Here is a 27014-nt window from a genome sequence, read left to right on the forward strand (position 1 = left end):
CCACAAGTATCAGAGTCATGTTCTTTGGCTTCTAGCTAGATCTTCTGAAATGAAGACAATGCAAAAACCAAACCAATAATTTGCAGAGGACAAAAGAAACCTAAGTGTATCATTGACTTAGTTCCTTTTTATGTTTACAAACTAAGTTGTCAAGAAGAGAAATGTAGTATCTAAGAACATATGGTTATTACTGGGGAAGGGGAGAGTACCTAGTATATAGCCCAAAGAAATTTTTTTTTAAGGAAACAAAATTGAGAAGATTTTTAAAAAATCCATTTGATTACAGAATCTAAGGCAGATTCTTTCCATTCCATATGTAATATAAGACTATTCCTTCACACAACGTTAGCTCAAAAACCTGGGTGGGGAACAAGGGAAAGAAAGGCTTGTGTTTACAGGGAAATAAAAACAGCTTACACAGAGGCAACGAGGTTGAATGACTAGCCTAAGGTCACACAGTCAGTCTCAGGCAGACCAAGAATAGAAGGTAGGTCCGCTGACTCTCCTTGAGCTCCTCCTACTCCTTCAGAACTCACTGCCTGTTTGATCACAGAATCAGCATGGGTCAGATTCACACTGATCTCAGCAGGAGCTTTCTGCCTGAATAAGAGCCAGCTCTGAGGATGAAAAATTCTACAGAAGTCCCAAATATGGTTGTTACTATTAAAAAGCCATTTTCCTCTAAGTTAAAAAAAAAATCACAGAAAATCTCAATAGCAAATCAAGATTTAATATTGATCTTGCTCCTTTTTTCCTCTGAGCACAAGAGTTTCAGGGTCCTTCCCCCCCTGACTTCCTCCCACTACAAAACAGCTTCGAGGCAGCAGATCCTACTGCCACCCCCTCTCCTCGAATATATATTACTTCTCAGCAGGCTCCGGCAGGAGTTGAGGAGCCAATCTGTGAGGGAGTGAACACAAGATCTCCCATAATAGCACAGAGAAGACAGAAAATTGCTGCCAAAAGTGTAAATTGCTTTTTTTTTTTTTTTTTTTTTTGCTTGGAAAAAAAAAAATCACTCTGGGCTTCAAAGACACCGTCTTAAAAGATGACTCCATGGTGGTTAATATCCATGTTCTACACATTAGGATTTTTGCTCCTCCACACCTCCACGAATGCTTGCCATCTATGTAACTGTAGCACGGATTTGAAGAGTAAACCACCAAAGGGCAGGGGCAGCAGGAAGGGAATTCTGCAGGGTCAAAGGAAGGCCTGGCTGCCTGCTCCCAAGGGAGTCTGAAAGTACTCCGTTAGCTGCTGACCCTGAAAGAGCACTTTGTGAGGGGGAGATGAAGAAATATCCCTTTATAATGACAGAGGCTACAGAGAGAGAGGGAGCTTGCAGAAAACAGAGGCCCTAGCAATTTAATGTCAAAGTAAGTGAGACCTCCCAGATTAGAGGAATAAGAGCAAAGTGATCCTCTGAGGTGTATGCATATGAATCCTCCTGGCTTTCTTTCAGGGTCAACGGAGAGAGATGCACTGGCCGATGAGGGCAGATAAGGGCAGATAGTTCAAGTGATGGTAGAGGGCATGAACCCTGAAGCCAGACTAGATTCAAATCCTAGCTCTGCTACTTACTGGCTCTGTGATCTAGGGCAAGTTAATCTTTCTGAGCATTAATTTCCTCATTACAAATGGGATAATAACTACATCATAAGCTTTACATGAGGACTAAATGAAAATAGATATAAAGCATTGTATACAATAAACCTTCAGTAAGTGATAGCTATGATTACTATGGTTATTAATTAGCAGGACAACTACACAATAAAATTCAGGGCCAGGAACAGACATGACCAATAGCACAATACTGGGATGTCTCACTTCAAATGGCTTGGGGAGTCAGAACCAAAAGGAGGAAAGAAAGCAGAGAGGCCCTGGCTGGTAGGAAGGGAGGACACAAGCTCTATCACAGGCAAATTCATGTCCATGGGACAGGGGTTTCCCTTTGTTCTTTCCTTTGTTCTTGTGGAGAGTGGCTGGAATCTAGTCTCCATGGACTTCCATGCAGATGGTGGAGAAGTGGCTGAGATGGAAAGAATGCCAGCAAAGGAGACACGGGTATAATAATCCAAGAGACCTGGATAGAGAGTTTTCTGATTCATTTTTCTTCCATCCCCTGTGCAGGCACACCCACACTTCCCTTCTATCTCCTTTACACATCAAACTCTAATTCAATATTGTCAGAAATACAGAAACCTCTGGAACAAAACTCTGGCTTATTGAAATGGGAAAACGTGGATCTTAAATGAGAGAAATTTCAGATCAAAGGCAATCTGCCCTGAAGTGTTAATTGGAATTAACTGAGCCAAATGGTAGTTCAACACAAACTAAGAATGGAACCAACAAATACAAAGTTTAAAAAGAAAATCTGACTCCATCGAATTCTTTCTGTCAAATTCAAAGATGCTCTTCATTGTACCAAAGGGTTCATTGTATCAAAATGAGGGTTCTGCAATTCCTGGTCCAACAGAATCCCTGCTGACATCCACGATAGCCTGGTGCGAGGGAGACAGCTTGACATCGTGGTTGCTAGTAAAAAAAACTCTATGCTTCACGACTATCTTGTCAAAATGACATGAAGGTATCTGCAATTAAACTTTAAAACTAGCATCTTCTACTAAATAGTATCTTTGACATGAGTTAATCTCTTCATAAGGTCCCTGTATTATTCTACTCAACATGACTCAGACATGTAACTATAAAGACAAGTGTGCTCATTCTCATCAGGTTCCTCCAAGCCACATTTCCATCTGCTAAGGTGTTTCATTATATTGGTCGTCTCTAAACGCTCTTTCTGGGTAAGAAGGTCTAGGGCTCTGCTTGGCTTCGATTTTAAGGAAATTTGGAGTCTCTCGAAACCAAAAGTCTGTGCAAAATGGTAAAAACCTGGTCAATGACTGGAGAAGATGCGGATTTAGGCTCCCATCATCACTACTTAGTCTAACTAGTCTTCCATGCTCTGGTGTTAATCTACTTCCAATTCAGGCAGGCAGAGGAGACTCCTAAAATGCCAATCTACTCAGGTTAATTCCTGTTTGCAATTCTTTAATACTTTCCAACTGCTGGCAAATTAGAGCTCAAACACCTTAGAAGGTCTGTAAGGCCCTAAATGATCTAGATTCTTTCTTCCCTCCACTCTCCTCTTGTCTAGAGCTTTTACAACACAAGCTGTCCCCTCTACCTAGAACCCTACACCCTGCCCCACCTTTGCCTGCCTTCCCATCCTTCAGGGCCCTGTTTATATACAACCTTTTCTGGTAAGCCTTCCCTTATCCTCCAAGACTGACTTAGGAGCCTTCCTAAAGCAGCCAAAACTTCCCTTAATTATATCACTTGTCCCACAGTATAAGGACCCGGTGATTGTTTGTTTATTCTACAAGGACAAGAACCACATCTGTCTTAGTTATTACTATATGCCCAGTGTATAGCACAGTGCCTGACACACAGCAGGTCATAAGAAAAGAAAGGAAGGCAGTGGAGGGAAGGAGAGAGGGAGGAAAGAAATGAACCACAACTCGGAGAGAGCCTGTCCTGAGAATGGCTGGAAGATGAGATTCAAGAAATTTCCTGAGGCTCTGCAGTTCTAAAGTAGGATGCCTATGGCTTTAGCCACAATAGACAAGGAGCTAAGGCTGAGAACCACAGTTCCCAAGGTAGAGAAGCACCAGGAGATGCTGATGTGGGATAATATTTGGCACCAAGAAATGGACAGAGGGTGTGGGGATGGAGAAGGAAAAAAGAAGAAACTTTATTTGTTGGTTTATAAATAAAACCTAGAAAGAACTGAATTTTGGTTCCAGTAAGGTAACCTTGGACAATTCATGTACTTTCTTTCAATGAGAATTTGAACTTGGTAAGTGATTTTCAAACTGAGTTCTAAGAAACCCTAGGTTTCTGCAGAAGCTCCTCAGGGTCTATTGGATTGAACAGAGAAGACTTACCAGTGAATGTGGCCCCCAACTTTATTCAGAGTAAAACTCTTTGTATATTGAGGTTCTATCTAAAGCTCATTTAAAAGGGCGGGGGGGGGGGGGCGGCATTTCTCCTAAAGCTAATGCTTAAATGGCAATGGCCTAAATGAACTCTCTGATACCTCCAAGCCTGAATAGTCCTTGATCCTAGGTGACACAGGGGACCCACGTGGACGTGTTACTTTACTTTGTACAAATGCCCCTTGATTGTGTTGACAACAAAGCTGCAGCATCTCCTAGAGCCTGTTCTCACTGAGCAGCATGACAGAAAAGGTAAGGAAACCAAACTCCAGGTTTACTCCAAGGCTGAGGCAATAATGAAATATACTTTTAAAGGTGATGGTGTGGGCAGTCCCGGTGGCTCAGCAGTTTAGCGCTGCCTTTGGCCCAGGACATGATCCTGGAGACCTGGGATCAAGTCCCACATCGGGCTCCCTACGTGGAGCCTGCCTCTCCGTCTGCCTGTGCCTGTGCCTCTGCCTCTCTCTCTCCCTCTCTCTGTGTCTTTCATGATTAAATAAATAAAATCTTAAAAAAAAATGTGATGTGATAGAGAAGCATCTTTTTTTTTCCTAAACAAAGTTAGGAAACATAATATCTATGACCTAGGATTCGAGGTATCAGTGGTGTCTCAAGTCAGAAACAAAGAATATTGGATCCAAAGCCCATTAAAAAAAAAAAAAAGCAATCCAATTCCAATCAAGAAAGAACAATGCAAAAGTTTATCTAGGCGGTCCACCTGATAGCCTAATTACCATTCATATATAGTGCCTACTCTTCTTAACAAGGTATTCTTAAGTTACTGTCATTACATACTTTAAAGTCTACCTTTATCTGAAGGTTACAGGCAGGAAATGGCACAGATGGGGAGGGAGATGGGAATCTTACAAAATAAGATTTTCAAAGCCCTGGCTTAAGATGTTGATCCCTTTTCTGCACTGTTCTTTGGCTGTCCATATTTCATGGAGCATTAAAAGGCCATAAATGTCACTCTACTTCAATTCTGAGAACAGACAAGCAGCAATAATGTGATCTTACCTGGGTCCTTCCTCGTCACCCTGAAAGAAACAGAAAGAAACAGCATTAGAAATCAGCATTGGTAGAGACAGATTTAGACTTCTTTCTTTTCCCTCTCCTCACGCAACCTGAAGGCAAGGCTCGTGCATTTCCTTTAACAGAGACAAACCAGCAGATGTCTAAGGGCTAAAACAAGGGCTAACATAATCCTATGCTCGAACTGCCCAGCGGAGATGAACTGATAATTTGCCTTTGCAAGCAGTTAAGTGAATGTACAGACCTAGGAGGCCTAAATAATAGCCTTGCCTTTTTATTTGTATGGCTGGCAGTATTTAGTTCTGAGCAAACTGAGAGCCCAAAATAGCAGCAGGTCTTAGGCAAAAGCTGACCAGCTCCAAAAGTATCAAGCTGTTTCCTTCAAAGACTCATTTCTGCCTTGGTCTAGCATTTTTCTCTTCAAACATGAACATAGCAACTTTAATATAGGGCACACTGTGGTAGAAAGGGCACTGAACTGGGACTCAGAAAATTGGGATTCTAGTCCAAGCTCTGTTATTTATTAACTATGTGCCCTTGGGCAAGCTAATTAATTAATCTGAACCTTGGTCTTCTCCTTTATAAAAGGGGAGCTCTGGCATTTGATGACCTACAACATCCCTCAGCCCAAAACTGGCTTTTCACTCCTTCTCATTCACCGTCTACAGAAACAATGCGTAAGGGTTATCTGTCCAGGTATAGCATGCTCCAAACCTAACTTCACCAGTGACCAGAGCAGAGTCCTTTGACTCTCTTCTTGTGATCACACAAAAGTTTTCAAAAGACTCTCAAGCCTTTTCCAAGGGACCTCACTTGTCCTTTTGGTGACGTGGTTATTTACATCCTTCTCTTTAAGCCATTCAGGATTGGTCTCAATAGAGAATGCATCACCTAGTTGTGAACTCCCTAGTGCACCTATCAGATTGACTGATTGTTCCTATTGGTATAAAGGAATGAACTCTGGAGTCAGACACTCAAGGTTCAAATCTTGACTCCATCAAGTTAACTTGCTGTGTTACCCTAGTCAAGTTACTTTGCCTCATTTAACTTCAATTTCCTACTCTGTAAAATAGGGGTAATAACTGTCCCTGTATCATAGGATGAGTGGGAAGATTAAACGAATCACTATGTATAGACATCAAGGACAGTGCCTAAGACACAGGATGCACCTAATAACGGTATCAGTAACAATTCAGTATGATACGCTACTACAGGTGGGCACTGAAGGTAAAAGATAATGATCTAACCTAGAAACTCCCATTCAGGAGCAGGGAAACAGAAAGAGATAGAAAACGAATTATGTTAAGGGCTCTACCAAAGATATAAGGAAAATGTTTGAGAGTCATAAGGGAAGTGAAAAACATGGCCTCTTTTGGAGAAGGGGAAGGGAGGGCTTCACAGAAGGTGACGTTTATGTTGGAATTTGAAGGATAAGCAGGATTTTCCCAGTTTGGCAACAGAAGATGAGTGGGAAGGGCACTGGACTAGCAAAAGCAAAGACACAGCAATAAAATGTATATATATGTATATATATGTATATATATTTTAAAGGAATTTTGAGTGTGATGATACTAGAGAATGGTGATGTGCTTATGTGTGTCTTGGGCAGGAGATGTGGTGAATAGGGCAGTGGAGTGGGATTGGAGGGTTGGTAGGGCAACTGAGGTAAAAAGATTGCCAGGGCAAAGCCTGAAAGGACATCTGTATCCAGGAAGGTGATTTAAATCAGATTATACACTGGAGGCTGGATAAGGAGGGCAGTTAGCAGAATATTCAGGATTTGCAGTACTGGTCAGGTTGCTAATCATCCACAGTCCAATGAGAGAGAAGTGGGGCAGTGGTGGAAGGAGGTATAGGGATGGAGGGAGCTTTCTTTGCATTTTGATCGACTGCTGTGTCTTATGGGAACTATAATCTAGTAAGAAAAAATTCACACAATTTAAATTTAATATGAGTTACATAACTATCAGTGACTTAATTAAACCTCAACACAAGTTTTCAATTATCTTTGGATGTTCAAACATAATTGTCTAGGACAATCTTATGGAAAAAAGTATCCAAACTTTCTTCCGTGATTCAGAGTGAGTCCTCACAACCATGTATCTTGGCACAGTGGTTAAGAGATAGACTTTCTGACTTCAAGAAACATGGCTTCAAATTTGGGTTCATCAGTTCCACCAATGAAGCTTTTGGCAATTTGCCTTAACTTTTCCAAGGTTCAGTTTCCTGATCTATACCATGGAGATCCTAATTCTTACCTTACAGGGTGGCAATACAAATTAAAATAAATTAGAAAATATGTAAGACACTAAGCGAATGTCTGGCACATTATGAGTGTTCAACAAATGGTGCTCAGTTTTGTATTTTCCCTGAATTAACTAATAACATCTGTAGGGAGTGAGGATGGACAGAGAAGAGGGGACACAAGACTCTGCTGAACATTCATCCATTTCTGCAGCTTATAGATATGTGGCTTTTCAGAAGCAACAGTCACTATCATAAAGCACGGGGGAAGACCAGGGTGAGAATTTCAACTGTTGAAGGATTGAATAAATGAATGAGAGAACAAACAGACATACATATGGCAACTCTGAATAGGTCAGTAGATACTCAGAAGAGTGCTAATCTTCCTCGTAAAAGATGTGAATGCTATTCCCTACTATTCTGAAAGCCTAGCTAATTCCCGTCTGTTCTTTAAGATCAAGCCTCACTTGGAAATTTTTTCTCACTGACAGACCGAGTAGAGTAATCCTTTTCTGCCCTGCACATCTGTATGGCTCACACTTCTTGACTGGTTCTTAGAGCAGAAAACCAAGTGATAGCACCATACAGTGTCTCCCTCTTTGGATTTCAACTCCTTGAGAACAGAAACTGTGTATTGTTAATCTCTTTATTCACTGCATCTTACACAGCACAAGGCACATAATTAATAATTATTCAAAAGTGGAAAGGAGGGAAGGCAAGATATATGTAGGATTTAATATTAATTTCTACCTCCCATTATGAATGAATCTTGGTTTCAGAGAATATTAGAACTGAAAGTTTGCTAAACACCAGTTTCTATTTATATGACTTGTTATGATTAAGCAATGCTCTCAAATCCCTCCATCAAATATCAATGCTCTTGGTTGGTAGGCTATATTCTAGTACCTACCATCTTGCTTCTACTTCCACCAGTTGAAATGTATGTTCACCAAGAACCAAACAATTTTGTTTCTAAAGCTGCTTAAATCATTTGAGGTTGTAATTATGACAATACATTTTATTAAATAACAAGAAGTGAATGCAAGAGAGAACCACTGCTTCTATGAAAACTAAGCTGAAAGTTTCCAAAGCATTCAATAAAGATAAGTTACTTAAAAACTGATGTCAACTTTGATATAGGTGAGACATACGCAAAATATTAGAAAAAATAAAGTATAAAAGTCTAGGATTCCACATTCAGTTTGCTTCGAATATTATCCTGAAATTGGACCATATAAACACTACAGTATGGATGTGGTTTATGCCAGAAGCATAATATTCCACTCCAAATGGCAAACCGGTATCCTCAAAAAGGCCTTGAGTCAAAAATCAAAGAAATATGCAGATACATATTTCATGTTTAAAATAAATGTTTAGGGTACACATGTATCATTTTTAATAATTTGCTCATTTGAACTTTTTCTAAAATTATCTCATGTAGTTCAGTACTCTTTTCTCAAAACTAGAGAAGTACTCATGATATGCAAATAAAAGTAAAGACACACCATTTTTTAGTACTTGACTTTGGCAAGGAGGTTTATAAAATTCAGGCAAAAAAATGAGAGACTGTCAAAACTGGTGATGAAAATGTACACTGATATAACTGTTCTGTGGGCAGTTTACAAATATGTACAAGAGCCTAAAAACAGTCCATACCTTTGACTCAGTAATTACTTATAAACAAAAGCATGTGCTATAATGTAATAAATGGTAGTAAGGTAGTTGGAAATGCAGTAAAAGTGAAGTTTGTGTCATTGATTCAGGATTCATACATTATGTTTATGAAGAATTTCTGGTAATATGAGGTAAATTTAAAATATAATGTTAAGAAAATATAGCATGAGAGGATGAAGATGTTAACTAATCTTACTGTGGTAATCATTTTGCAATATATATGTGTATCAAAATCATCACACTGTACACTTTAAACTTACATATATGCCAATTTTATCTCAATAAAGCTGGGGAAAAAATGTACGCAAAAAAGAAAAAAAAAGAAAAAATACCCTGTTATAACTAAATTTGTTTACTTTCTGCTCTGTCTAGAAGTTTTTAACATTCTATAATAAATAAGAAGGAAATAATTTTATATAGTTATTTGAAGACGAGAAAGACCACACATCTCATTAGACCTGTGGGAACGGTACCAAACTCTTTCTGTATGCTATATTCTAAAAGAGGACCCCAAAATATTAAAAACACATTTTTAAAAAGAAATGTCACCAGGAAATCTTGTAATCTCTGGACTTCTTCAACTAGAAGCTCTGTGATTCTACTTGGCCTAATCAAATTCATCTGTACTGAAGATTTCTTAAAACAGACACTGTGTTAATGGACTGGTTTTAGATTGATCTTCATAAATCAAAGGCAATAGCACTTGAGCAAGTAGACTATTTATAATTTTTGTTTTTAACAGCTTTATTGAAGTATAATTTATAATACCATAAAATTACTTGTTTTGAGTATATATTCAATGACTTTAAATTTATAGTTATACAACTATTATCACAAACTTGCTTAAAAACTGTATGTATACAGATATAAAATTGTATTTTCCTGAACTTCTTTAGAAGCATATGATTGTTTAAAATTATAACTGTCTTGCAGTGTTTATAACATATATAGATTTTCTACATGACAACTATAATGTAAAGGACATAAAGAGTGTTAATTGGCTTATATGGTTTCAAGTATCTATGTTTTATATGAAATGGTGCTATATTAATTTTAAGTAGAAAATTTAAGGACTTATATATATGTTATATATATTACATCTATTCCAATATACATATATTATAATCCCCATAGAAACCATTACAAAATAAGAACAAAGTAATAGAGCTAAAAGGCCAAAAAAAATATTAAAATGGAATTCAATAACTGTTTCAAAAGTCCAAAAGAAGGCAAGACAAGAGGAATAGAAATACATGAAGAAATAGAAAACAAATCATAAAACAGCTGACCTAAATTCAACCATATTAATAATAACAGTAAATGTTAATGGGCTGCACACTTCAATTAAAAGGCAGAGATTATCAGAATGGATAGAAGAATAGGACAAAGCCATATGTTGCCTAGGAGAGAGACACTTTAACAACAGATAGACCAAAAACAAATTGATGGGGACACACCATGAGAACAGTAAGTGTAAGACTAGATTGGCTCTACTAACGTTAGATAACATAGACAGGAAGACAATATTATCAGATAAAAAGAGGGACTTTCATAATGATTTAAAGGTTCAGTTCATTAGAAAGACTAACAATCATAAGTATATATTTGCTTAAAGATATTTTCAAGATATGTAAAAGTTGATAGAATTAAAGGGAGAGATAATTCCTTAATCATCCTTAGAAATTTAACCTCTTGACAGTTGACAGAACTGTCAACACAAAGATCAGTAAAATCATAAGTTATTTGAATACCTAATTGATACTTAATAGGACACTACACCCCAAACTATAAAATAGGTGCACATATGCATTTACCAAGATAGACCATATGGTGGGTGATAAAACAAGTCTCAAACAAGTTAAAAACTTGAAACCATTCAAAACACATTCTCTGATCACAATGGAAAAAATTAGTAATGAGTAATAGTATGACATGTAGGAAAATCCTTATTATATGGAAACTCAACCAGACACAAATAATCAATGAGTAAAGAAAAGAAATCACAAAGTAAATAAATAATATTTCAAACGGAATGACAGTGAAAATAAAACATAGCCAAAGTTTAGGATTCAACTAAAGCAGTGCTTAGAGAGAAAAGTATAGTTTTGAAAGCTAACATAAAAAGTAGTAAAATCAGGCAGCCCAGGTGGCTCAGTGGTTTAGTGCCGCCTTCAGCCCAGGGCCTGATCCTGGAGACCCTGGGATCAAGTCCCATGTCAGGCTCCCTGCATGGAGCCTGCTTCTCCCTCTGCCTTTGTTTCTGCCATGGACAGAAACTGTCTCTCATGAATAAATAAATAAAATCTTAAAAAAAAAAAAAGTAGTAAAATCAATGATCTATAAAGCTAGAAGAATGAGTAAATTCAAAATAAGCAGAAAAAAAGGAAATAAGAGTAGATATAAACAAAATAGAAAACACAGAATAAAATTATCAAATGAAAAAGTTCTTTAACAAAATTAATAGTAATTAGACTGATCAAAGAAAAAAGGAGAAAATCACAAATTATCAGTTCAGAAATAGAAAGGTTATCGTTAGAGATGTTACAGTTAAAAAAATCACAAGAAAACTGTATGAACAACTTTACACTAAAAACTACAACTTAAATGAAAACAACAAATTCTTTGAAAATTACAACACAAATTTAAGCAAATATACAATTTAAATACAACACAAGTTAAAATTTAAATAAACATGAGATCAAACAAAATCTGATAGCCTTATTAAAGAAATTAACTTGGTTATCAAAAACCCTCACATAAACTCCAGGACAGATGATTTTGCTGATAAATGCTGCCAAATATTTATGGGAGAAACAACACCAATTGTACATAAACTTTCAGAAAATAGGTGAGGAGGGAATAGTTCTCAGCTTGTTTTCTGAGGCCAGCTAACCCTAATACCAAAGCCTGACAATGATGTTATAAAAATATTAAAATTACTTGGGATGCCTGGGTGGCTCAGTGGTTGAGCATCTTCCTTTGGCTCAGGATCTGATCCTGGAGTCCTAGGATCCAGTCCAGCATCCAGCTCTCTGCAGGGAGCCTGCTTCTCCCTCTGCCTATGTCTCTGCCTCTCTCTGTTTCTCATGAATAAATAAATAAAATCTTAAAATATATATGTATATATATTTATTTTATATATATATGCATATATATATGCATATATATATAAAATTACAGATGAATATCCCCCATTGAACACAGACCTAAAAATCTTTTTTAAAAAATTAATGAACTGAGGGGCACTGGGGTGGCTCAATAAGTTAAATGTCTGCCTTCAGTTCAGGTGATGATCCTCAGGTCCTGGGGTACTGGGATGGAGCCCCTTATGGGCAGGCTCCCTGCTCAATGGGGAGTCTACTTTTTACCCTCTGCTCCTCCACCTATCCGCTCCTGCTCTCTCTCTCTCTCCCTAGCTTGCTCTGTCTTAAATAACATCTTTTAAAAAAATTTAAAAATAAAATAAAAAATTAATGAATTAAACCCAGATTATATATCTTGACAAAGTGGGAGTTTATCTTAAGAATGCAAGGTTGATTTAACATTGTAAAATTAACTAATATAATCAGCCATTACAATAAAATAATGAAAAAACCCATATAATCATTTCAATGGATATAGAGCAAATACCTTATATATACTACATTCATTTAAATTATTGTTCCCCATAGCCAATGTGTCATGTCTCTCCAGCTGCTCTGCTTTCAAGACTTTTCTTTGTCCTTCCTTTTTATTTCTTTAATTTTGATGTGTTTAGGTATGGATTTCTTAAGAGTTTATCTTGCTTGGAATCACTCAACTTCTTAAATCTCTGGGTTTATGTCTTTCAACCAAATTTTAGGAATTCTGAGTCATTAATTCTTCAATTTTTTCAGTACCACACTGCTTTTCCTCCCCTACGGGACATGGGTGACATATACGTTAGATCTTTATTGTCCCACAGGTCCCTAAGACTCAGTTTCAATTAGTTTTCAATCTTTTTTATTGGTTGTTCAGATTGGATCTATATTTTCAAATTCACCAATTCTTTCCTCTCTTATCTCCAATTTGCCACTGAGCCAATCCAGTGAATCTTTTATGTCAATTAATTGTATTTTTTAGTAGTAAAATTTTTATTTGGTTCTTCTTTACATCTTCTATTTCTTTGCTAAGATTTTTTTTCATTTGTTTCCACAGTTATTGGTTATTGCTCACTAAGTCATTTTCATAATAGTAGCTTTAAAATCCTTGTCTGATAATTCTAAACTCTGTGTCTTCTTGGTGGTGGCATATTTTCTCATTAGATTGTCTTTTCTCATTAGAGTTGGGATTTATTGGTTCTTGGTATAATGACTGATTTGGGACTATATCCTGAACATTTTAAGTATTTAAGAATCTGGTTCCTATTTAAATCTTCTATTCTAGCAAGAAGTCAACCTATTTAAATTCAGAACACATGTCCTATTATATTAGTATAACACTGTGTATCAAGTGCCCCCCTCAGTGCCCGTCACCCAGGCACTTGATGGGATGAGCACTGGGTGTTATGCTATATGTTGGCAAATTGAACTCCAATTAAAAAACAAAAACAAAAACAAAACACTGTGTATCAGCTATACTTCAATTAAAAAATAAATAAAACAAAATAAAGTGAATATAAAAATAAAATTGATGGTGAAAAAAAAGAATAAAGAAGCAGAAACATGTCCTGGGTCAGGTTTGTGGACTGTGGTTCAAATATCAATTTAGCTTAAAAGATTCTACAGTGCTATTTTGATATGCCCCCTTCAGATGACAAACTCCAATGCTACAGTCTCCACAGCGCCGGCTGGGGAGGAGGAGGAGCCCCAGCTCATTACTACAGAGTAAGAGTGGAAGATAGGGTTCTACCCACTGACCCAGCTGGGGAGGTATATTGCCTAGTTAATGTAGGGGTGGGAGGGAGGAGTTAGAGCTCCATCTACAGTCTCCATAGGGGAGGGATACCATTTCCTTCCTGATCATACAGGGCAGGGGTAAAAGTAAGAGTTCCACCTATAGGCTCTAAGGGAGACAGGCACGTGACTACTGAGAGGAACAGGGGTGATGCCTAAAGGCTCCAGGGGAAAGGAATGATAACTCATTACTGAAGGAGAGGAATAAAAAATAGGTCTCCAACACACCTACTCCACTACTGCAGGGCCAAGTGGAGTTGGGAAGGGGTACAGCTTTATTCATGGTGTATGTCTCCAGAATTGGCAGGAATGGTCAAAAGTTTTCTCTATAGCTGAACTGCTCTTTTCCTAGTGCTTTGGCTACAGAGAGCAGGCTTTTCTTGGAGATTTTCTTTCTGTTTTGTTCATTATGGCTTCTAGTTTGCAGGGCACCCAGGCCAGGATATACAGGAAGCAAGAAAAATCCCAGGGAATTTACTGCTATGTAGTTCCTCAAATCTCAATATCCCTGGTCAGAACCATCTTTTCTCACTTTAGAGAGTCTTCTGGTAGGTCATTTAAATATTTAGTCCAGTGGCACCTGAGTGGCTCAATTGGTTAAGCATATGACTTCGTCTCAGGTAATAATATCAGGGTTCTGCGATCTAACCCTAAGTCAGGCTCCTAAGGTTAGCAGGGAGTCTGCTTCTTCCTCTCCCTCTTCCCCTTCTCCAGCTCATGTTCTTTCTCTTTCTCTCTCTCTCTCAAATAAATGAATAAAAAAATAAATAAATATTCATCCAGGAATTTTTGCTGTGATTAGTGGAAGTAATAAAGTCAAATATGTTTACTCCATCTTGTTCATAACCAGAAGCTGCAATCTGATTTTAAATGCATCAAAAAATAAGATGCATTGAAGAGTAGAAGGCTGGAAAGATGGCTATGTATAAATCATGATTCAAGTATATTAAAATGTTAATGGTAGAATGTAGGTGGAAGTATATGGGTGTAATCTGTAAAATCTTTTCAACTTTGCTATATGTTTGAAAATTTTCATAATAAAATGTTGGGGGGAAGAATCTTTGGCCAAATCTGAAATGCAAATGATTAAAAAAAAAAAAACCGCAACATGCAAAAGGAAGAAAAGAATTCCTCTGCTGAGTGAAAGACAGGTACTGGAGATTTGCTCTGATCAATAAGTTACCAGATTAACTGGAACGAGAGGCTATTAGATGAGAACAGCTCTTTGTAAAAGCTCTAGCCAGCTGAATGCTACTTTTTGTTTTTGATAGCTTATTTTGTCCACAGCCTGGTCCTTAGGCCTTGTCAGTTTTGCATCTCTCAGAGTAATTCCATCAGAGTTAACAAGCATAGTGCAGTTGAGCAGCTGAACTGCTTAAAGGACAATTAATATTGGGGAGGGACTAAATTCATTACTTGAAATGAAAATAAAAGAGGGGGGAATAACTCTCAAAATTAAATCTTTATTTTTGAAAAAAAAAACAATCTAATTAACACAGAATAAATGTGGGAGTCTGATTTGGGGTGGGGTGGATGTGGGACACAGTTATGCCATAGATCCCCTGAGTTAACTCTAGTTGAGTTGTTTAAGATACAAAGTGACCACCTTCATACTAAAAAAGGTGTCAGAAATGCAAAGGTGTCCAGGGCACGGATTCTCTTCATTTTTCCCACATATACAAGTGGGATACTTGGCATATGACACATAGTAAAGAAAACACACTGGCAATGGGATAGGATGGACTTCACTGTGAATCCTGGCTCCATTTTCTACTAACTAAATGACACTGGCTCCAAGTCTCTGCAGTTCTCTGCCTCTCAATATCCCATCTATAAGAAGATAATGAATGCTGATATAAGGGTTAAATGAAATGATGAATATAAAGTGCTCTCTTGCCTATCTAGAAACTTACTTATGCACATACTGTCTTAGTTTTAGGGAGGATAAATGAAAAAAAAAAAAAGAACAAGATCTCTTCCATTCTTTTCACACACTGATGAAAATTAATCAAGAACCTTGGATGAGTGAAGCAGGTAACTGTCCAATGGTCTCTGACATTTTCTGTCAGGGTGACTCAAACAATATCTGCCTCCTAGATGATACCCTAGCTCTTCTGCTGGCTCATTTATTCTGGGGCTAGGCTCTCCTGGGCCAAGGCAAGACTGCCAGCTAAGCGGTAAGCTCAGCAAATCAGTAGCAGTCCTGAAGAGTCCACAGGACTCCCCTAGGTTTACTTCTAGAAGGGTCTACATCCTTTTGGCATATGCTTGACCAGATTTTTCAACATAATGCTGTGAAACCTTATGAACAAAAGCTTCTCTCCGGTGCCTGAAATGTAAGTTCTATGATACTTTTTTAGGTGGCTGTCTTAAATTTTATTTAAGAATTATATTCTAAACGCCTGAGTATGTTGTTTGGTAAAATGTTTAAGACCTTTTTTACCTGTTACAAAATAACAATGAATACAGAGACTCATATTTGTAGTGATTCAATATTTACCTTGTGTTTCATTCACACCTTTTTTGATCTTCCCAGTGCCACATGCCTCTTTTAATCTAAGAGTTATGCCCCCAATTTATGCAGTTGGCTCCATATAAAAACCAAGCTGAGGCACCTTTTCACTACTCACAGAATCAGTTCGAAATCTTTCATTCTGGCCTGCTTTATGCTCTACTTCCTGACATTCTCATTCACCCTATTTTCATCTCTATGATGACTTTATTTATAGGCTCATTTCACAACTTGGAATCCATCAATTGCCTTCTCCTCTGGCTCTGAATTCCTGGCTTACTATCTATCTATCTATCTATCTATCTATCTATCTATCTATCTATCTATCTAGGCTTACCTCTTTAAATGTGATTAGTATTTGCCCTATTGAATACACTCCGTTAAGTCATGGTAGCCAAATATTTTGCCAGACCCAGTTGCTGGGTGCAGGCCCTAGCAGCCAATACTTCCACACTGGTCTACGTACCATCTAAACACTTATACCCTATCTAAGCTTTCAATTCACTCATGTTGAGGGATCACAAAAGAGGATTTCCAGAGCTAACAAACACAGCAGTAGGTTTCCTCCTATTTCTCCTGCTACTAATAATTGTAGATGTTCTCCTTTACCTCTGCCTTTGGCTCAGCTGATTCATTAGAGGTATCAAGTTGTTCCTTGGCTTGGGCCATCTGAGTCATCAACCTGTCCATGTGGGACTGGATGTCTGCCAGTATCTCAGTCACATGAGCGGTGGCCATTGCTTCCTGGATGTCCACTAGATGAAGGGCCTTTTGCTCCTCATCAGCAATCACTTTCTGAACTTTCTTAAATTCCTGCTGTATAAACACCTTCATCTGGTCCCGGGTTACCTGCAGAACACAGACAAGTAAGAATAAAAAGTTGGACATACAAAGAAATAGAAGGGTAGAGCTGCTACTGTAAGTGCTAGGAAGCCCTGGCCAAAACATAAGCCAACTATGGTTCCTACATGGTCCTGAAGTTTGGGGAATATCCTCTAAACAATGTTCCCCTAAGATTTTTTATGAATTTCTTGGTAATCCTTTTCCCCTTTTTTAGTCTTTAGGAAGTAATCCCTTATCTTTCCCTTTGTGTTCTTCCTTTCATTCATTTTTACACTGGTAATACATGATTGGTTTTTAACAATAGGTAAGTGTAAATTGTGAAAAATGAAATTACTCTTCTCTCTCCATCTGGATATCATTTTTTCTCTTTGGAGAGTAATTACTATTAATAATTTGGTGTATATCCTTCCAACCATTTTTCTATATAGTTCTACACTATATATATACATATAGACGAATTATGTTGTTTTTATATAAATGGGTCACAATGAACATAAGGTTTTGGGTCTTGCTTTTCCACTTAAAATATGTTAGGACATACAGATCAACTTCATTCATTATATTATTTTCAATGTCTATATGATGTGGATATAACATAAATATGAATATTCATATATATAAATAAAAAGATAAACCTACCTATTAAATATTTCCCTTCTTAATGGAAATACAGGATATTTCCAAATTTTTGCTATTACAAACACCACAGTAATGAACATCCTTGGATATCTCTTAATATTTGTGTATGAGTATTTTTAGAGACTTCTGGAGTCACTGAGTCAATTTATATATACTCTAAAAATATTGACTGATACAGCCAAACTGCCATCTGAAAAAGATATACCAATTACATTCCCACAATGTGTGAAAGTAGGAATTTCTTTATACCTTCACCAATATTAGATATTAGATCATGTAATGCCTTAAAATGTTTATTCTATGAATAAAAATATATTATTCATTTATTTTGTAGAAACCACTGAGCAGATCAAATAAAATATGGCTGCAGGCTGTATTTGGCTGGGATGTAAGGTAAACAAAGTGAGAAACTACCAAAATAAGAACTTCTAAACTCTGTATCTTACACTTACTGATGTTTCCTCACACCGATGTATATTTTAGGAGTATTTTCAAACAACTCTGCATGGTAAATAACTATGGTAGGGAATTGGGAAAAGTTAGAGCAATGGACAGAAGGAGAACGGCCAAGAGAGAATTTTAGAGTGGAAAGAGAAAGTAGCTGTCACCTAGGTAAGTCTCTTTTTTTTCCAGGTAAGGGAACAGTCGCAGGTGCAGAGTATCTGTAGAAGACGCAAGGGACACCAATCTTCCTGGCTCCCCGTCTGGTGCTCTGGATTAACTCTAACAGTCTCTAGCAAGGAAAGCCAAATTGGAAAAACCTAAAAAGAAGACTGAGGAAGAGAAAGTCTAAAGAAGAGGGGAAGATGGGGCCTTTTTGAATTAGCCTCTTAAAAATTCAAAGACGCTTGATACCTTAAGCAGCTTTTGTAACACTGCCATAAGAACGTCCATGCAAAATAAGACCTGTAGGAACGGTCTCTGTTCACACATCAAGTGACTAAGCGACATAAGCCCTCAGGAATTCATTAGACTCTCTGCAGGTACTCTCCTTGGTGCTAAAGAAAAGGGGAGGAGGAGTGTTAAATGTTATTAATGTCCCTGCAAATTCTGTATCAGATTAAGAACTGTGATTTGTGTTTATTTATGTAATTCCTCTTTATTTTTAGTGTGTTTATTTCAAGGCTGTTATGCTTTATGATGACCTTTTATGAATGGATCTCAAACACTGAAATAAATTAGGTCTTACAAGACCTAAGACCTTCTCTTAGAGACTAAACTTAGGAAGTTTTAGTTAAGAGATGAACTTTTCTGAATGCCTAAGAAACGTTTTAAACAGTTGCAAGTGACTAAAAATGGAGAACACAATAAAAACTGACTTGCAACCTGTTTTACTAACCTTCACATACCCATGTGGCTCAAGTCAGAAGTTGATATCAGTCAGGAAAGCGTGGCCAGACTACAGCAGGTGACTAAATCATGGGTTAAAAAAAAATCAAATTCTCTATTTCCCATTGTTTTACATAGGTTTCTCAACCTTTATTTTAGATCACATCACAAATAAGAACTGAAGGCAGAATAAACAAGTTCATAAAACTTTTATCCTTTTTACCCCTGTTCTCTACTAATCAGCACACAGGTATTCTCCAACCTAGTTCAAAATGGTAAGAACAAATTTCTGGGTCATAGCATCCATTAAATTCAGAGGCCAAAGGAGGGACTCCCTGGGGGACCTGGCATGTGGTTAGGCTGAGTACTCTGGAGAAAGAACTCCTACCAATGGCAGGCAGGAATGAAACAGCTTTCAAGTTTCCTTTTCAAGTGTCATTTCACCTCCTTGCCATCAAAACCCCATTCTGCTTTAAACTTGTTCTCCAAGAGCACCAGACCCTCTCTGTCCGCACCTGCTACCTGAGAGCCACTGATATAATTTCTGTGTAGGTTTCTTAGAATTTCTTCAGCCTCTATCCTAGAGCTCCCCAAAAGTGAAAGTGACAGTCTCATACTCCTGACTATATTACAAACAGTGTTAGTAAAAAGAAAATTTTACCTATGCAGAGAAGAGAAGGCTGGGTGTTATCACAGAACAATGAAACTAGCAATATAAAAGGTTCCTTTTTTATACGATCTACTAGTAATTGGTAAGTTTTTTTAGAGCCACAGAACTTCCCTTAACCCATACAAAATCTTAATGTAGAACCATAAAGCAAAACAGAACTGAAAGTAGAACTACTCTGGTTAAAAGAAAAATCTCCCCCTCCTCCTTGAAGTAATTCCTAGGGCACTGGTAGTGGTCTTCAGCTAAATCTCCCGAGATACCTGGGTCGTCTACACAAATGAAACCATAATAGGAGTATCTTCCCTTTGGTCAACTGGCCCCTAAATTGTTAAAACTTTAAAGTCCTAGATTATAAACTAGTTGATATGTCTTTGTTATAGTTGCATGAGGGTGAAGAGCTACATTATTACTTAAATAAAGCATTGTAATTTGAGCATTGAAAAAGAGAACTGAAAAATTTGGTGGCTTACTTGTGAACAGTCATAACTAACTAGTGAAGATCTGATTGTTCTCATGAGAGCTGAGTCCAACCTCCTCATTTTATAGGCCACACACACACACACACAGGTGCAGTAATAATCAAGTTTCAAAATCAGCTTTCCTTTCGTCCAGTCCAGTATACTTTGTGCTACAACATATTGCCTGTTAGGATCCCTTTCTGCCTCCTTCAGGTTCTTCAAACTTCTTAATTGAGATGTTTCCTTGGTTAACAGGCAGCTCTGTTATTATCCCTACTGAGATATTATTCTCCCCAAGTGAATCTTGGGATAAAGGATGCACATCTGAAGAGTTAAGTTTCATCCCATGCTATTTTATATATGCTCTTGTAGTTAATATTTTCAAGCCAGGCTGGACTCAGGAGGCAAACAGACTGGCACTTTACACATAATTAAACACATAAAACCTTGAATTAAGAGCTTATACTTAAAAACACCACTATTCAGTGTGCTTGACACGGGTTGCAAGCCATTAGCTCCTAGCTAACTGGCTTGTAGGAAACCAAGGTTTATTTAGTTTTCTATTACAGGTAGCGTATTAAAAAAATACTAGCTAGAAAGCATCATAGGTTAAGAAAGATTTGTTCCAGAAAAGTGTTGCTGACATGAACTGAGAAAGATGGAACAGGTCACAAGCAGGAAGCTACACAAAAGAAAAGCTCTGAGTCTACACTGACAGAAGAGTTCAGAAATAGTTGTTCTACTAGCCAAATTTCCTGCAAGTAAGTTTAAAGGAGCCTACTCCAAAAATGACCTTAAAAAGTGTGAACTGAATGAAATAGTTTGTGAAGACTGCTAAATACCGCCCCAAAAGGTCAAGAAGTCCACTTTTACTCCTCTTTCCTCTTCTGAATGGCCACTCTTCTAAAATAGACCAAAAAAAAAGCAAGAAATGGAATATTTTCAGATGCTACAAGCTGTCTTCACTCCCACCAGCACAGTGCCTTCTCAGCATGCCAGTGTCCATGGAAACTTTCAGGTGGGGAATCTCAAAGTTGAGGTTTCTGTATAGCCTCTAGTATTTATTCTGGCATTTTGCTCCAAGACAGTGCTTTCCAAATCTCTATCAGGCTCCAGTGAGGGCAAGTGAGGGAAGAGCTTCTTTAACAACGAGGACAAAGTCCTCTTTCAGTATTTTTTGTATATGAGAATAGCCAATATTTGTGAATAAAACCAATGCTCATTCCTAAGGCTTGGGAAATTACACAGCAGCCTAGAAACACAGCAGACATGAACTATGAAGTACATTCTATTACTAATATTCTGAGTGCGGTCAAATATTTTCCTGACAACCTGGTTAGAAGCCTCAATTGCTTGGATTTTACAATGGAGGTGTTGAGAAGAGTAGAGGTTATTAAAGTGAGCAGTTAATCTCTTCCTTAAATCATTTTTCTCATCTTCATCAGAAAACTCAGACAAAAGCAGTCACATGTATCCTCTTTACCTCCTTTCATTACCCTACTGTGTAAATACAGCACCAGGAGGTTTCTACGTCTGTATCCAGTCAAAGAAGTAATAATGATATTTACTGTTGCTGCTATAAATATTTCTATTATAAAAAAGACTGTAAGAAACACACCAAAATGTTGGAGAGTGGTTACCTCTGAGTGATGGGATTAAGAGTATTTTTCTTTGTTCCACTTTCAATCCACTAGAATAATGTGTAACACTTATTTTTTTCTTGAATGGTAATTTTTAAAAAGAAATGAAACTCAAAGAGAAAGTTAAATCCTCAGTAAGATATTAGCTAATCAAATCCAACAATGTATACAAAAAATTACACACCACGACCAAGCAGGATTTATCCCAGGTATGCAAGGCTGGTTCAACATTTGAAAATCAGTTCATATAACCTATCACGTCAACAGGCTAAAGAAGAAAAATCACATTATCATAATAAATGCAGAAGAATCACTTGATAAAGTCTAAGATCCATTTATGATAAAAAGTCTCAACAAACTAGGAATAGAGGAAAACTTTCTTAACTTCATAAAAAAAATCTACAAACAATCTACAGCTAATATCATACTTAATAATGAGAAACTATAGGGTTGCCTGGCCAGCCTAATCCTAGGTAGAACATGTGACTTCTGATCTTGGAATTGTGAGTTTGAGCCCCACGTTGGATGCAGAGATTGTTTAAAAATAAAATATTTTTTAAAAATAATAATGGAAAATCTAGTTTTCCTGCTAAGATCAGGAACAAGGCAAGGATGTCTCTCCTCTTACAACTCTTTTTCAACATCATACTGGATGTCCTTGCTAGTAAAATAAAACATGGAAATAAAACGTTTACAGACTGGGAAGGTAGAAATAAAGCTGTCTTTGTTCATGAGTAACATGGTTGTCTGTGTAGAAAATCTGGAAGAATTGACAAAAAAAACTCCTGGAAGTAATAAGCAATTATAGCAAGGTTGCCAGACAGCATTCATATACCAAAGTCAATTCCTTTCCTATATACCAGCAATGAACAAGTAAAATTTAAATATAAAAACACAATAACATTTACATTATCATCCCCAAAATGACATACTTAGATATAAACTTAAGAAAATATGAATAAGGAAAACTACAAAATTCTGATGAAAGAAATCAAAGAAGAATTAAATAAATATAAAGATATTCCATGTTCATGGATAGGAATGCTAAATACTGTCAAATGTCAGTTCTCCCAACTTGATCCATAGGTAGAATACAACTCCCAATAAAAATCCCAGCAAGTTATTTTGTGGATATTGATAAAATGCTTCAAAGTTTACATAGAGAGGCAAAACAAAACAAAACAAAACAAAAACAAAAACAAACAAAAAAAAAACACACAAACAAACCAAACCAGAGTAGTCAACATAATATTGAAGGAGAAGAACAACGTTGGAAGATGCTACCTGACTTCAATATTTACTATAAAGCTAGAGTAATCAAGACACTATGGAACTGATAAAAGAACAAACAAATATATCAATGGAACAGAATAGAGAGCCTAGAAATAGACCCATATAAATAGAGCCAACTGATCTTGAACAAAGAGCACGGGCAATGCAATGGAAAGAGTTATTTTAACAAATAGTGCTAAAACAACTGCACATCCAAGTGCAAAAATATTTAATCTAGCCACAGACCTTTCATCTTTCACCAAAATTAACTCAAAATGGATCACAGACCTAAATGTAAAATACAAAACTATAAAATTCCTAAAAGATAATACAGGAGAAAATGTAGATGACCTTGGGTATGGTGATGACTATTTAAATATAATTCAGGGACACCTGGGTGGCTCAGTGGATGAGCATCTGCCTTCAGCTCAGGGAGTGGTCCTGGAGTCCCGGGATCGAGTCCCACATTGGGCTCTCCTTGAGGAGCCCGCTTCTCCTCTGCCTATGTCTCTGCCTCTCTCTGTCTCTCATGTATAAATAAATAAAATCTTTAAAAATAAATGATGAATGAATGAATGAATAAAATTCCAAAGGCACTATCCATGAAAGAAATACTTGATAAGCTGGATTTCACTAAAATTAAAAACTTCTGTGAAAGACATTGTTAAAATAATGAGAAGAGGAGTGCCTGGGTGGCTTAGTCAGCTAAGTGTCTGCCTTTGGCTGTGGTTATGACCCTAGTGTCCTGGGATCAAGCCCCATGTCAAGCCCCCTGCCCAGCAGGGAGCCTGCTTCTCCTCTCCACCCTGCTTGTGCTCCCTGCTGCTATCTCTGTCTCTCTTTCTCAAATAAATGAATAAACAAACAGATTAATAAAAATCGTAAAAAAAAAAGAGAAGATAAGCTATAGACGTAGCCACAGATATATCTGCAAAATATATATCTGATAAAGCACTATTAACAAAATAACTCCAAAAATACAATAATAAAACAAAGACTTGAATTTAAAAAATGGGCCAATAACCTGAATAGATGTCTCACCAAAGAAGATATACAGACAGCAAGTAAGCATAGGAAGGATGCTCAACATCATGTGTCATTAGGGAAATGCAAATTAAATCAATGAAGTACTATTACACAGTTAACTAGAATGGCCAAAATCCAAACACTGACAACACCAAATGCTGATAAGGATGTTGAGCATGAAAAATTCTCATTCACTGCTGGTAAGAATGTACGTTTAGAAGACAGGCAGTTTCTTACAAAACTAAACATATTTTTACCATATGATTCAATAATTATGCTCCTTGGTATTTACCAAAAGGAGCTGAAAACTTGTGTCCACACAAAAACCTGCACATGGGTATTACAGCAGCTTTGCTCATAACTGCCAAAACCTAGAAGTGGCCAAGATGTCTTTAAGTAGGTGAACAGATGAATGAACTGTGATACATTTACACAATGAAATATTATTCAACACTAAAAAGAAATGAGCTACCAGGCCATAAAAAGACATGGAGGAACCTCAAATACATCTTACTAAATTAAAGAATTTAATATGAAAAGCCTACACACTGTATGGTTCCAACTATATGATATTCCGGAAAGACTATGGAGACAGCAAAAAGATCAGTGGATGTCAAAAAGTCTGGGAGGAAGGAAAGATGAATATGTGAACACTGGATTTCTTAGGGCAGTGAAAATACTCTGTATACTACTGTACTAGTAGATAACATACAGTTGCCCAAACCCACAGAATATACATATATAACACCAAAAGTGAACTCTAATGTAAACTATGGACTTTGACTGATAATGATGAGTCAATACAGGTTCACTGATTGTAAAAAAATTTATCTACCACTCTGGTGTGGCATGTTGATAGTGTGTGGAGGCAGGATGTATGGGAACTTTTTTTTTTCCTCGATTTTGAATCTAAAGCTGCTGTAAAAAAAATATCTATTAAAAAATGTTAATAGGGATGCCTGAGTGGCTCAGTCAGTTAAGTCTCTGCCTTTGGCTCAGGTCATGATCCCAGGGTCTTGAGACTGAGCCCCACATCCGGCTCCCTACTTGGGCTTCTACGGGGAGGCTGCTTCTCCCTCTCCTTCTGCCTGCTGCCCCCCCTTGCGTGTGCTTTCTCTATCAAATAAATAATTTTTTTAATGTTAATACAATTAAAACAGAAAACTAAATAGCCACTGAAGTGGAGCCTATAGAAGGTAATGGGGTGGAGTAAGCCTTCCTAATCTGATTTCCCTTTTATAATAAATCAAAAAAAATTAAAAACCCTTTTCTACTTAAGCCCATTAAAATAAGGGCTTCCCTAATAGCTAAGCACGTAGCACATGCTGCTCCTGTCATTTGAAGGTTTTTCTATGGGAGCTTCAGACATCCTGAGGCTCCGCAGAAGAGCAGATTTTAGTCTTGAAAAATTCTTAAAAAGATCTAACTAGCTGATCCAATCAGTGACCAAAGTGTGAAGCAACTTACTTTAGAGAAATATCAGACTCATCAATGAGAAATGGACATCCTTACAATATGTCAGAGGGATATCTGCTTCAGGACCTTATATAACTACAGTAGCACTAAACCTCATGATACAGCTCATCTCTCACAAAAGTGAGACGGAGTTAGAAGCAATGCTGGGTGAAAAGAGAAGGCATGCCTAACTTTGGCCTGATTGTCACTGGACTTTCTCTTGTCTTTTAATCTATAACAAAGACAGGGCCTTATGAATAATGATAATGAAAATATAAAGAGCTACTGTGTGTAGGCAGTGTTCCAGGGGCAATTATGTATGTGTTTCTAATCTAACTCTCAGGTAGGCAATGATATTTTCATTTTGTTAGGGAAACTGAAGCCCACAGTGATTACGCAAGGGTAAGTGATGGAGCAAAGATTCACCTCAGGTCAGCCGGGTCCCAGCCAGTACTCTGACAACCACTCCATAGGGCATCCTGCTACTCAAGAGGAAACTGAGGCCCTGAGAATTCTATCAGACCACTGGAAAGCAACTCCACACAGAGGAGAGCACTCAGAATGATAAGTCAGAGGCCCTGAGTGTTAGTCCTGTCTTTTGGAACCAACCAGCTATTGATTACTTGGGGCAAATCACTGAATCTCTCAGAGCCTGAGGCTGAAGAGCCAGTTTTCCTTTTATCTCTAAAATGATGCAACTGCATAAATTTTGCATTCTTAGAGCAATAATTCACTGATCGGGATTTGTCTCTACTCACAACTGTTGCCAGAACAAGAGGAGCTTTGGGGGGACTAGGAATCTGCCTTAGAAATTCTAAAAGTGACACAAATTAAGTGTAAAGAGAATAAAATAACCTACTTCTTTTGACAATGCTGCCCTATCAAGAAGTTACCCTTTCTCCTACCTTTAACCACTAAGCTTATTTAGAAGGTCACATAAAACCTGGTCTCGTAAATACCAGTAAAGAGTCTACTAGTCACCAACTCTATTTAACCTCAGTACTGACCGGTCTGTAGCCTTTAGCACTACTGATTGATGCCCCTCAGTCTTCAATTTCCTTCCAGGGTTTCTGTGGCCCTGGACTTTTCTGGCTTTCTATCGGCTTTATCCCTGCAATTTTACACACTCCTCTAGGTGACTATGATTGAAAAAAACTCCTCTAACGAGCATTTTTTCAACCTCAGCATTATTGATACTTGCAGCTGGTAACTTTTTGTGTAGAGGAAAGTCCTATCCCACGTGAAATATGCAGCAGCACCCCTGGCCTCTACAAGGAACCAGACAATAGCTTCACCACTCACCTCCAGA

The 27014-nt window shown here is 37.5% G+C and overlaps 1 protein-coding gene across 2 annotated transcripts in view; it reads right to left on the minus strand.

The window, feature by feature from the left end:
* TRIM44 (tripartite motif containing 44) overlaps positions 1 to 27014 on the minus strand; it is a 108664-nt gene that overhangs the window by 46774 nt on the left and 34876 nt on the right. For both annotated transcript variants that reach the window (XM_038563026.1, XM_038563027.1), the window contains exons 3-4: positions 16983 to 17222; positions 5016 to 5035 (exon numbers count right to left, since the gene is read on the minus strand). In XM_038563026.1, the coding sequence (XP_038418954.1) occupies positions 5016 to 5035; positions 16983 to 17222 (260 nt within the window). The remainder of the gene's footprint in view (positions 1 to 5015; positions 5036 to 16982; positions 17223 to 27014) is intronic.

This window comes from Canis lupus, chromosome 18 (genome assembly GCF_011100685.1).
Source record: "Canis lupus familiaris isolate Mischka breed German Shepherd chromosome 18, alternate assembly UU_Cfam_GSD_1.0, whole genome shotgun sequence".
Classification (NCBI taxonomy): domain Eukaryota; kingdom Metazoa; phylum Chordata; class Mammalia; order Carnivora; family Canidae; genus Canis; species Canis lupus.